Consider the following 14,183-nt stretch of genomic DNA (forward strand, 5'->3'; position numbering starts at 1 on the left):
GGTTATCCCAGGACCTGTCAGAGGTGCCCTCTTTGCTGGCCACCTTAATCAACTTAATCTCTTCTGCCTTAAATGGAGCACCCACTTTCCTTTCCAATTCCTTGCACACCTATTCCCATTTGGACCTAACCTTCTGCACTGCCCAGCTTGCCCACTGTCTTTAGTGATCCATTTTTTTCTGACACCTACTCAGATGACCATTTCCCGTGTGCTATCCATTTGCTGACACTTACCCCACCTGCGTGCACACCGAAATGGCTACTAAGGCTGACTGGCCGCTTTACTCCTCCTTGGTGACTTTCAAAGAACAAGGTTTCCCCAGTTGTGATGACCAGGTGGAATATCTCACAAACGTTATCCTTACTGCTGCAGAACGTTCAATTCCTCGTACTTCCTCTTTACCACGCCGTGTCCAGTCCCTTGGGGGACTGAGGCATGCCGCAACACAATTCACACGCAGAAACATGCTCTCCACATTTTTAACCACCATCCTACAATGGCAAACTACATTCGTTATAAACAGAGGCAAGCAAAGTATCGTTGCATTCTTCAGGATTGCAAGAAAGCTAGCTGGATTTCATTCACTAGTTCTTTTAACAGTTCCAACCCTTCCTTAGTCGTGTGGGCCAACTTCCAACGGCTCTCTGGGACAAAAATCCATTCCGCAATTTCCAGCCAGACAGCAGCAGATGATGTCATTGTGGACTCTATTGCTATCTCCAACACCTTGGGCTGTCATTTTGCGGACATTTCGAGCTGCTCCCACTATCACCCTGGTTTCCTTCATCGGAAACGAGTGGAGGAGGCTCAGGCAATACTCTTCTCTTCTCCGAATCGTGAGTGCTACAATGCCACCTTTACTATGAGAGAGCTACATCATGCTCTCAGTTCATCCCGATCCTCCACCCCAGGGCTGGACACTGTCCACATTCAAATGTTGCAGTACCTTACTCTTGCGAGCAAGCACTTTCTGCTTAATACGTTCAACTGCATCTGGGCAGAGGGCACATTTCCTGGACGTTGCCGTGGAGCCACCATCATACCCATAACTAAGCCTAGTAAGGACACAAACCTACCTTCTAGGTACTGCCTCATCTCTCTCACCAGCTGTGTTTGCAAGGTGATGGAACATGTGATTCATGCCCAGCTAGTATGGTGGTTCGAGTCTCGTAATTTACTAACGACTGCACAGTGTGGATTTCAAGCACATACTTCTGCAGTTGACCAGCTTGTTACTTTGTCCACACATGTCATGAATGGTTTTCTGCAGAAATCCCAGACTGTGGCTGTGTTTTTTAATTTGGAGAAGGCCTATGACACTTTCTGGTGAGCTGGTATCTTCCGTACTCTTTTTGCATGGGGCTTCCATACCAGCCTGCCCTGTTTTCTTCAGGAATTTTTAAAAGACCAAGTTTTGAAGGTGCATGTGAGTTTTGCTTTGTCAGACACCTTTATCCAGGAAACCGGAGTGCCTCAGGATGCCGTCCTGGTCGTCGTCCTCTTTGTTATCGCCATTAATCCTATGATGCCCTGTCTCCCACCCGGAATCTCTGGCTACATTTTTGTTGACGATTTTGCCATCTATTGCACTTCTTCACCGACCTGTCTCACTGAGTGGCGTCTTCAGCAATGTCCTGATCGTCTTTAGTCCTGGAGCATCGACAGTGGCTTTCATTTTTCGACTGACAAAACAGTCTGTGTGGTTACCTGGTGGCACAATTGGTTTCTCTCATCATCTGTACATCTTTGGCCTGTTGCTCTTCCAGTGGTTGAACTATAAGGTTCCTGGGGCTCATGCTTGATAGGAAATACACTTTGTCCTCCTTTGTTTCTTACCTGGCAGCCTGCTGTACACTGTCCCTCAATGTCCTACGTGTCCTCAATGGTGCTTCCTGGGGTGCAAATCAATCCACCCTCCTCCATTTGTACCCGTCCCTTGTCCATTGAAAACTCAACTATGGTTGCTGTGTTTGTGTGTCTGCACATCCGTCCCTCTTACACCGTCTCAACTCTATCCACCTTTGTGGCATCCGTTTGACCACTGGTGCCTTTTACACTAGCCTGGTTGAGAGTCAGTCTGCTGAAGCTGCAGAACGACCACTGTCCTACCGCCGTGACTTTCTCCTCAGCAGGTATGCATGCCATTTGTCTGCTATGCATGACCACCCATCCTATGCCTTCTTTTTTGACGATTCCTTTGATTGCCAGTATGGAGTGCATCCCTCTTCTCTGTTACCTCCTGGAGTCTCCTTTCGGCACTTGCTTTGGCAGCTTAACTTCACACTACCTGCGACATTTCCTGTGGGGTGTGAACCCTTCACCACCTTGGTTTCGTGTAGCAGCCCATGTTATCCTTGGCCTTCATTCGCTTCCTAAGACACTACTCCAGCCTTGCTCTAACACCTTCAGTTTCATGACCTTCACATGGAACTTTGCGATAGTATCTTTGTGTACACTCATGGCTCTGGGACTTACCGTGGTTTCTGGTCTCATTGGCACCCATGTCTTTTGATATTGGCTTCTGGCACCCTGCTCAGTATTTACAGTCGAGTTCTTCGCCCTGTATCAGGCCACAGAGCACATCCAGCGACACAGACTTTTCAGTTGTGTCCTCTGCTCACTCTCTCTCAGCACCCTTCAAAGTCTATGTTCGCTGTACACTGCCCGTCCCTTAGTGTGATGGGTCCAGGAAAACTGTCACATACTCACTCTTGTGATGTTTGAGGCTTCCTAGTTATGTCGGTCTGCCAGGAAACAAGGCTGCTGATGCAACTGCCAAGGCTGCAGTCCTCGTACCTCAGCCCACTAGTTCCTCTATTCCCTCCAATGATCTCTGTGTTACTGTCTGTCAGGAGGTGGTATCCCTTTGGCATCACCATTGATCCTCCCTTCATGGAAATAAGCTCCAGATAGCCTCTCCCAGTTGTTGTTGTTGTTGTTGTTGTTGTTGTTGTTGTGGTCTTCAGTCCTGAGACTGGTTTGATGCAGCTCTCCATGCTACCCTATCCTGTGCAAGTTTCTTCATCTCCCAGTACCTACTGCAACGTACATCCTTCTGAATCTGCTTAGTGTATTCATCTCTTGGTCTCCCTCTACGATTTTTACCCTCCACACTGCCCTCCAATGCTAAATTTGTGATCCCTCAATGCCTCAGAACATGTCCTACCCAACCGGTCTCTTCTTCTCGTCAAGTTGTGCCACAAACTCCTCTTCTTCCCAATCCTATTCAATACCTCTTCATTAGTTATGTGATCTACCCATCTAATCTTCAGCATTCTTCTGTAGCACCACATTTCGAAAGCTTCTATTCTCTTCCTGTCCAAACTATTTATCGTCCATGTTTCACTTCCATACATGGCTACACTCCACACAAATACTTTCAGAAACAACTTCCTGACACTTAAATCTATACTCGATGTTAACAAATTTCTCTTCTGCAGAAACGCTTTCCTTGCCATTGCCAGTCTACATTTTATATCCTCTATACTTCGACCATCATCAGTTATTTTGCTCCCCAAATAGCAAACCTCATTTACTACTTTAAGTGTCTCATTTCCTAATCTAATTCCCTCAGCATCACCTGACTTAATTCGACTACATTCCGTTATCCTCGTTTTGCTTTTGTTGGTGTTCATCTTATATCCTCCTTTCAAGACACTGTCCATTCCGTTCAACTGCTCTTCCAAATTCTTTGCTGTCTCTGACAGAATTACAATGTCATCGGCGAACCTCAAAGTTCTTATTACTTCTCCATGGATTTTAATACCTACTCCGAATTTTTCTCTTGTTTCCTTTACTGCTTGCTCAATATGCAGATTGAATAACATTGGGGAGAGGCTACAACCCTGTCTCACTCCTTTCCCAACCACTGCTTCCCTTTCATGTCCCTCAACTCTTATAACTGCCATCTGGTTTCTGTACAAATTGTAAATAGCCTTTCGCTCCCTGTATTTTACCCCTGCCACCTTTAGAATTTGGAAGAGAGTATTCCAGTCAACATTGTCAAAAGCTTTCTCTAAGTCTACAAATGCTAGAAACGTAGGTTTGCCTTTCCTTACTCTTTCTTCTAAGATAAGTCGTAAGGTCAGTATTGCCTCACATGTTCCAGTATTTCTACGGAATCCAAACTGATCTTCCCCGATGTCGGCTTCTACCGGTTTTTCCATTTGTCTGTAAAGAATTCGGTTAGTATTTTGCAGCTGTGACTTATTAAACAGATAGTTTGGTAATTTTCACATCTGTCAACACCTGCTTTCTTTGGGATTGGAATTATTATATTCTTCTTGAAGTCTGAGGGTACTTCGCCTGTCTCATACATCCTCCTCACCAGATGGTAGAGTATGGTAGAGTTTTGTCAGGACTGGCTCTCCCAAGGCCGTCAGTAGTTCTAATGGAATGTTGTCTACTCCCGGGGCCTTGTTTCGGCTCGGGTCTTTCAGTGCTCTGTTGAACTCTTCACGCAGTATCATAGCTCCCATTTCATCTTCATCTACATTCTGTTCCATTTCTATAATATTGTCCTCAAGTACATTGCCCTTGTATAGACCCTCTATATACTCCTTCCATCTTTCTGCTTTCCCTTCTTTGGTTAGAACTGGGTTTCCATCTGAGCTCTTGATATTCATACAAGTGGTTCTCTTTTCTCCAAAGGTCTTTTAATTTTCCTGTAGGCAGTATCTGTCTTACCCCTAGTGAGATAAGCCCCTCTACATCCTTACATTTGTCCTCTAGCCATGCCTGCTTAGCCATTTTGCACTTCCTGTCGATATTATTTTTGAGACGTTTGTATTCCTTTTTGCCTGCTTCATTTACTGCATTTTTATATTTTCTCCTTTCATCAATTAAGTTCAATATTTCTTCTGTTACCCAAGGATTTCTACTCGCCCTCGTCTCCCAGTTACACACTAATTTAGGAGGGTGTCCTGCATAGTAATGCCTCCGAATTTTTATGTGAAAATTTGTAGAACTTTTTAAAGAAAACAAATGTTATAACACACTACATCTTTATTCTTTATGTCCATCTATTTATTTCTTGGTGTAGTCACACTTGTGATTAGCACATTTCTTACAACGCGGGACCAGTTTGTTGATACTATCATTGTAGAATTTTTGACTTAGTTCACACAGTGACAACCTCATCTCTGCTTGGACCCCATCATTGCTATGAAAGTGAAGTCCTCTAAGGTGTTCTTTAAATTTTAGAACAGATGTAAATTGGATGGGACCACGTCCAGACTATATGGAGGATGATAAAGGACAGTGAAACAAAGACAACTTATTGTTGCAGATGTTGCACTGCTCATGTGTAGTCTGGCATTGCTATGCTGAACAACAGGGTGCTCCATGTGTGGATGGACTTTTCGAATTAAAAACTCAAATACAGCTTTCATGCTCCGACATAGTTAAGTTACACGTCACCATGTTACACACTATAATTCGGAGTCCTCTAGCAAAAGAGGTCTGAAAATGTGTGGACACAAATAATAAAGATGTAAAATGTTAATAATATTGGTTTTGTTTGAAAAGCTTTAATAGTTATCAGTTAAAAAATTTGGAGGCATTACTTTTCAGAATTTCCTCACACATGCAGATTTCCTCATCTTACCATAGCTGTTCTTGGTTTTTTCTCCAAGTTAAATTTTTTTTTTTTTCAGTAATAGGGATTTTCTGATTATAAATGCTATTTTAGCCTCCTTTATGCTAGTAAATAAAAATACATTAAACTAAATACACTGTTATTCGTGCACGGACTATTCCTGCATCTAAAAAAGCACATAAGTTACGCACATGGGGATCAGCAGCACGGATTGCCAGCCAATAGGGCTGTTGCTCACACAAAGTCAGACCAGCAGCGGAGACGACTGCATCGAGCTGCGCCTGAGCATTCAGACATTGGCTGTGAACTGTGCTGCTACCACCCATCCAGTAGACATCGTTCCAAATACATGTTTGAAAATATCTCGATTAACCATGTTTTTCAATTATTTGTGCATCTTCTCTCCCCCATTACCCCAGATAATCAAAATGCTGCCAGTACTTTTAATATTTTATTAAATATTTAGATTAAAATTCACCTTCTTCTGAAGGGAAAGTGTATTTCAGCCTGTAATTTAAAATATATAATGTTTCTTGAAAATATGCTGTTATTTACGAATAGTATTCAGAATCCTGTCTGTAGTCACTTAGTCTGTGAAAATCGCACGGGGTGGTGGTGTGATATTGATTTTCAGAGTTAATTATAGTTACAAAACTTTTTACTATTTTGTAATTTAAAAACTACCTTTTTTAAATTGAGGGCATGTTTTCACCTGCACTCTCGTCTTATTTTCCTCTTTATAACTACATTACTGTTTTTTCTGTAATTAGTTGGATTCAGTTGTTATTGAATTTTGTCTTATTTAATATCAGTGCTGGTCACTCAGTTCATCCATGGCAGCTGCCCTCTCCATGTTTACCGCCAACAACTGGAGTGCCTGGGTTTTCTCGATAATGCGACAGAGCCTGCATTTACCTGCCCCCTCTTCTGCAGTCATGGTATTTCTCATACTGAGTGTTCGCCAATTACTGAGACTCAAAGGTGCTGCCATCAATTGACGACGCTGCAATGCTCGTATGGCCTCTCTGAGCTCAGCTGTGCAAGGCCAGCACACCTTTATAGCTGTCAAAACGCACACTAGCAGAGTCGCCTGTTTCTCACATCACAACAAATGTGCTTGCATAGCTGCATGTCTTCTGGGTGTGTTCCCCATCCCCCCACCCCACCCCCACCCCACTGTCATCCTTATACAGATGTACCTTCACAAGGTGCACCAGTGTGTGAATTACCACAGCATTCAGATATTTGTGCGCTGTCAACTTGTGTCAGCATGGAGGCAACTGTGGCTCCCTCAATCTCGTGAGTCAATTCTCAACATTTTTTATGAAAGTCTTTTTCTATGTCCTAAAGTTCGCATCATGTAGGAAGGCGGCCCAATTTTCAGCCATTCTGTGCATCCCCCTTCACTAGCCACTGGCAGACAATAATAATCCTTTTCTTTCCGAGCCGCTAACAGCGAGTTACAGCTAGAAAGCGAGAATCTGGCTCCTGTATGCTGCACTGTTGCAGTGCTTCGCGACAACCAAATTATTCATTCAACTGTTTTTTTTATGTTTTATTTTTATTTATTTATTTTTTTCTTGCAGCTGTATAGCTGTGATTAAGTATCTGTAAATGTCTAAGAGCGACTAAAAAAAAAAAAAAAAGTCAGGTGATGGCAATAAAGGTGAAGTGCTTCACAAGCAGGTGAGGGGAATTATTTTGCTGCATTTATAACTTTTTCAAATGTCAGTTTGAAAGTAGGTCTACTGCTGCTGACATTTGAAGACACAAGAACGGACTCCAGAACCGTGTGGTGTTCGCAAGAGAACTGCAAAGAGAATTGTAAACAAAAGCGCCAGAGCTGTAGGAACTGTAGAAAAAGTTGGTTTTGTGTCACCTGGAAAGCATCAAAATCGCAAGGAACCTGTAACACAAATGGATGGTTTTAACAGTGATGTTTTAAAGTGCTCCGTTGAAAGATCAATGTCCAACATCACAAAAACGTTTTACAGTTATGCAGGAGGAAATTGGCTTCAACAGTAAGTGCTTCGTCAATGTAAAGAATTTTAAAAGAAGTTGGTTCCAGATATGTTGAGATGAGAGTTTTTAGTTCAAAGAAGTGATACAGGTGCAGCATGAACTGTATCCCATATAAAGATAAATGATAAAAGAGGAGGAGGTAGTTCAACAGTGTATTACCTCGATGAAACGTGGGTCAACGGAATAGATTCTGGGATAATTATTCTGCCTGCTGACTCTTTTTCTGGTTTTGTTTCAGAGAATAAACTTTTGTTTAGGTCTAAGAAAAACAGCAGTAACTTCCTTTCAGAAATGAATGCTAGCAGTTTCGTGACGTGATTCACAATTCTTGTCATACCTTGTTTCAAAGGTGGTCATTGACAGTTATAATTCACCAGTTACAGAGTAAACACCAAGCACAAACACCAGAAAAGCAGAAATCTTTCCCTGGCTTAAAAATAACAATATTAAGGACATATAAACCAGACTTGTGCCAATCTCCTGCAGCTCACTAATTTATAAGAATCATGTGAAAGAATGTACAGTGTTGGCTTCCTTGCACATGTATAGGGTCACGCAGTTTTGCGGTTACCACATGTCATTGTTAGTGTAGCCCCATGGAATTAATTTTGGCAAAGGATTAGGCTATGTGGAAGGGGGGGGGGGGGGGGGGGGGAGAAACATTCAAGATAACAGACAACATCCCACCTGTAGCATTTGCAGAGTCTGTGCAGTATGCTGAAAAGCTTCAGAAAGAATAATTTGACAGGTAAGCAATGATGGATGTAAGCCTAGAACCTATAACCGTAAATTCACAACCAGATTGTTTGGAAACAGACTCAAATAGAAGTGACGATGGTATTACAATGTAGACTTTGGAAAAAAGTAATATTATTTCTTGGTTTTAAAGACTCGTGACTTAGTGTTTGTTAACATATCAGTTGCATATGCAACAATGAGAACTTCCTAGCCTTTTTGATTAGGACTTCATGTCCTTTGAATTATGCAGACTATAATATTCAACATATTGCCCAAGGAGAAGCCTCTCCCACCATGTTGTGTGCTCTAATAACACACGAGAATTCAGCTAGATTAATTAGTCATAAGTCCGATATTTCCACTTGTAAACCCCTGTGATTTTCAAGGCACAAACTAGATTAGGTCCTAAAATGACAGTAACTGTTACTTATTGAGATATCTGTCATTTTTGATGTTATCGTTCAGCATTCCCTGGAGTTATTCACAGATGATTATTAATTGTTTGCTTGTTCAATGTGGTCTCTCACTGTAATGTTGAACAAGTCAGTTTGCACTCATAATATCAGTTAACAGTGAAAAATATGACTACTTGCTGACCATTTTTACTATAATGTTTCGCATTAGTCTTTTCTACAGGCAGTAATTACAGTCACACTCATCCACACACACCTCACACATTTTTAAAAATTCTGTTCAGTAGAAGCAGTTGTCAAGCAAATATAATGATTTCAGTACGTGCGTGAAGTTAATTTTGTTGTGTAATAATTTTTTACTTATAATGCAGTTCAAATCTCAATAAGTGATAATTATTGCAAGCAGTTTCAGTGATCTGGTCATTATACAATTGTCATTTTGAGAAAAATTGTTCTTGACTTCTTCACAAAGCTACGTCAACTCTTCTCGCCTCTTGGTGTCACGTGGAGTAATTCTGCGGAGCAATGGATGCAATGTGGTCAAAACGTGAATTAATATTTCTCTCATGACGATTGATCGAAATTGGTTTTAATATTTACTATTCCTCTTGTAGATTTGAACATATAATAAGATGTACCATAGGCAAACGAGCCTAACTGTTGTCCACAGCCACAAAGTTCGGCAACGTGGACTTTGCCCACTCTCTGCTGTTGTGTGTGCGCTGCTCTCATCCCCCCCTCCCCACGCTACCTTTCCGCTCTACCTCTATGAAGTATACTGTCCATTTTAAGATTTCTTCCATTATCTGGGTATTTAATACACTCTGGCCTTGCAAATTACAGTATCACCCTCGACACTCCCTAGTGACCCTTGTGTCCAGTCACAAAAAAAATTGTGCTCTTTTAACACTGATAACTGGCAGTGCAGTCTAGGTTATTTTGTTGTAAGTATAATAGAAAGAAACTACCACATGGGAAAAATAGATTTAAAAAATTACCACATGGGAAAAATATATTAAAAAAGTGTGTGTCTACCAGCACTTTCTCGTTTGGTAAGTCACAGCATCTTTTTAAATTTATTTTGTTGTAAAATACACTAGGAGAAACTAAAGAGCTATAGTATCAAAAAGCTTTCAGCCACCCTCCTTCAGAGGTACCAGGTACAGTATACACACATCAAGTAGCTCTCAAAGGTGATTTCGTCTGATACCTTGGTACAATTTTCAGTCTTGTATATGTACTTCTGATCACTCATTGCTTTAGATGTTTGGAAACCTTGATATTTGACTACTACTTCACAACATATAGATTATATACTTATAATTCCTTTATTATTACCAATATTTCTCTCCTAAAAAGAAAAATAGTAATGAAAACCATGAATATAACAGTGAGATGATAAAAAAATGCTACAAAGACTTGAAAGGCTTAAATGAGTACAGGAATTCGGATACATCAATATGCAGCCATTCAACAGCCTGCCATATACTGTTATGTGTTTTGTAAGTAGTGTAGTGGAGATTGGCTGAGTTTGGGCAATTATTGGTCTTGAAGCTACTACTTCTCCACTGAAAAGTAACTTAACAAGAGAACTCTTAAAATTTGTTCTAAATTATACTGCATTTGTCAGCACTATAATAATAATATTTGCTAAGAAGTCATTTTGTTGTTACATTTAAATAAAATGTATGTCCATGACTTTTCCTTGTAACAGTGTCCACTCTGCAGGATTCATTGAAGGTAATGTTATACATTTTACAGTTTACCACTATAATGTTTCTGGTCTATGGTGGGGGGTACTAGTATGAATAAAACATACTACTGATGAAGAATGCATCATTTCTTTTCCTCTGATTTCAGAGCAAGTGGGGGAACAAATGATGTTGCTGGGTCAGACTTCAGCTTCACATCCTCCATTGAACAGTCACTAGAGAATATTGTTGATGCAGGAGAAGAAAGTGATTCCAGTGAGCAACAGAACAAAACTGTGCGCTTCAAGAGTCATCCCCAGACTATGCTCTAAATTATGATACATTATTTAATCTTATTGGTTCCATGTTCTGAACTATCACTTCATGATGCCCAGCTTTGCTAAAAATCAGCTTGTTCTACATTCAGTGCAGGAAAGTTACATGTATATATTCTCACAAAGTGGGAGTGAGTTACCAAAAGACTAAAACTGTCCTGCAGCTATACTCACAGATACGCCTTTTAGAAATCAGAATGTGATGTTATTTTTAGTGATAACTGACAATGATTCTTGATATCAGTGAGTAGATGGAACGAGGGTGGTAAAACTGAAACCTGTATAGTGACAGTGTTTGCTAAATAATTTAATGATGACTGTTCAATTGTTTATCTATGATATTAATGTTAAGTATAAAAAATTGTTCTGATTTATGCGTAAGACACATTTGGACATAATTTTATCGCATGCAGCACACACACATTAATGGTTCCCCTTGTGACTTTATAATTCAAATAACTTTTGGTCCATTTATTTGTTGTAATTAAGGAGCTATATATCAGGGTAGAGTTGCCTTCAGGAGGATTTTTTTCTACAAGCAAAAATGTTCCCTTATTGTGATTGACAATGTCCTCATTCAAATCTGAACTAACAAACGCTTGCCAAGGCCTGAAGAACCCAACTTGTCTGCACGTCATTATGATACCTTTGAACTGGTTTGTGCCTTTCAGCCAGTATTCTATGGAGGAATTTTATTGTTCTGTGCTATGTGTATGTGAATAGTTCTGTAAAAAATAAGTGTTCTAATTTATTGTGTCATGCCTTGTGATAATAAAATCAAACTAAGCTTTACATGTTTGTCACTAGACTGTAGTCCTCTTTTTATTTAACAAAAGTTTAGCCTTGACTCTTTTTGAAATCAGTTTTAAAATTGTATGTAATTTTGTAAATAAATGTGACACTTAACATTTACAGTTTCTTTCCCTACATCTGTTATGTAAAGAAATATTAAAATGTTAATTTGTTGCCACACAAATCCTGTTGGAATTATATTTCTGAGAATGCAATATACCATCCTTAATGTATCTGCCTGAGCAGCCAGAGAAAGTGCTCTTAAGTGTATGCAATGTGTGCTTGCTTGTGTGAATGTGGGCGTGTTTTTTATTTCTGGTGAAAGCCTTAGCCGAAAGCTTAATCTTTAACAGTCTTTTCGTTGTGACCATCTGCACCTCAGTGTGTCATCTTTATGGTGAGCAGAGTTCTATCCTTTCCAGCCTGTACTTTTCCGTTTGATAGTTCAGAGTTCACATAATACAATACAATACAATACAATACAATCGTAGTCACAAATGGTGACAGAAAGTGACCATGTTGTAACACATTCTTAAGCAAAATCGATATTACTGTGTGTTTTAATTACGCCTGATTGTGCAAATGTTCCAAAACTCTGAATCCTCCACCACATACGCTTAATATGATAATGGCATTGCGTAGCCATTTCTCCAAATGTGTAATGTGTACAGTTTGAGATGTATTTCATATTAATGAAATAAATATTTGTTTAGGCCATTAGCAGACACGTGCCATTTATATATGTTGCAACATTAATTCTGATAGCCCCATTGAAAAGAGTCAAAGAGGTAATCGGTATGAGATGACCACGGATATTTAACTTTGCATCAACTGCTCGAAAGTAATTTGCTCCTAAAATAGCATAAAACCTCTCTAATTCATTTTATGAGCATAACTTGCAGTCATAGATGCAAGGACATAAGTGACATAATTTACTACTAAAGAAAAAGCCATAAAATACTTGAAATTGAACAATCCTACATGAAATAAAAGAATGGCAGCTGAATGCATCATGAAATCATTCAAAAAAACTTTTCATTATGTATGGAGGTAGTTGGTATATAAACTTGCACTACTGTGTGGGTGTGAGCTTCATGTATATCTTACCTACAATAACAAATTCACTACCCACATTCCAATTTTATTATTACATTCCTATTTTATTATTCAATGTTAGACCTACTCCCGTATTATAACTTCTACTTCATTTTGTATTTAAAATCCAGTGCTTACCTGCTCAGAAAACCTGTTCTTCCTACCATCGTACTTCACTAATTTCCACTGTATTTAACTTCAACTTATCCATTTCTCTTTTTAAATTATCTAATCTCCCTATCTGATTGAGGTATCTTAACTTTCAGTTCTCCAACACATAGCATGCCAGTTTTGTTGTTCCTGATTACTCTATCCTCCTGAGAAGTCCCTGCCCAGAGAACCAAGTGGGGAAACTATCTTACTTCCGGAATATTTTACCTGAAAGGATACCATCATCATCAAACCACACATGAGAACTGCATGCCCTTAGGAATAAATAAAAGCTGTACTTTCACCCTTGCTTTCAGCTGTTAGCACTGCCAGCACAGCAAGGCCATGTTGGCTAACATTAAAAGGTCAAATCAGTCGGTCATCCAGACTGTAGCCCCTGCAACTATTGAAAAAGCTATTCCCCTCTCGAGGAACCGCAGATTTGTCTGGTCTCTCCTCAGATAATCCTCCAGTGTTGTTGCACCTATTGTATGGCTACCTGTATAGTAGAGGCTTTCAAGCCAGCCCACCCCGACAGAGTCCATGGTTCATATGGAGAATGGGAAAAAACACTTTTAGTTTTATGTAATTCATACCACTGTTAACAAACTGTATGTTGTAGCATCTGCTATTTCTGGGTTCATAATGTTTTGATGTTATTTACACCTTGATACCTTTGATGGTATTGTTTGCAAGATAACATTTATGTTATTTTCATATTATCATCTTTTTCCCCTTTCCCCAAATTGGATCTGAAAATGATCTACTGAGCAGATTGAAACCGATAATCAGTAACATGAAATACTGATTCAGGTGGTTTTCTATTCATTTTTATAATTGACTTGTGTAAAAGCATTTATCATCAGTGAATGTGCGCATCTTCAGGAATACGTTATTACTTTAGTTTAGTGGGTAAAACTTACACTCTTAACTGTTGGTTCACATAATCTATTACACGCTATAAGGAAACAGTGCCTTTCAGAACTACCAAAACACTACTTTAAATGTGTAGCCCTGCCACACGAAGATGGTAAAAACAAGCAAGTAGATTAATGAAACTTCCTGGCAGATTGAAACTGTGTGCCAGACCGAGACTCGAACTCGGGACCTGTGCATTTCATGGGCAATTGCTCTACCATCAGAGCAGTTACCCACAAAAGACAAAGGTCCCAAGTTTGAGTCAGTCTGTCACACAGTTTTAATCTGCCGGGAAGTTTCATATCAGTGCTCACTCCGCTGCAGAGTGAAAACCTCATTCTGGAAGTAGGTTAATACTTGAGACTGGTACAAACAACCATGGCAGCAATCTTTAGATATTTTCTCTAATTTGGAACTCTTGTGATGTTTGAAA

The 14,183-nt window shown here is 39.9% G+C and overlaps 1 protein-coding gene across 1 annotated transcript in view; it reads left to right on the forward strand.

Annotated features, from left to right (window-relative positions):
• LOC124545374 (citron rho-interacting kinase) overlaps nt 1-11,715 on the forward strand; it is a 213,184-nt gene extending 201,469 nt beyond the window's left edge. The window contains exon 34 of the mRNA XM_047124284.1: nt 10,630-11,715. Within this exon, the coding sequence (XP_046980240.1) occupies nt 10,630-10,792 (163 nt within the window). The 3' untranslated portion in view covers nt 10,793-11,715. The remainder of the gene's footprint in view (nt 1-10,629) is intronic.
• The last annotated feature ends 2,468 nt before the right edge of the window (nt 11,716-14,183 follow it).

The sequence above is a fragment of the Schistocerca americana genome, chromosome 8, assembly GCF_021461395.2.
Source record: "Schistocerca americana isolate TAMUIC-IGC-003095 chromosome 8, iqSchAmer2.1, whole genome shotgun sequence".
Classification (NCBI taxonomy): domain Eukaryota; kingdom Metazoa; phylum Arthropoda; class Insecta; order Orthoptera; family Acrididae; genus Schistocerca; species Schistocerca americana.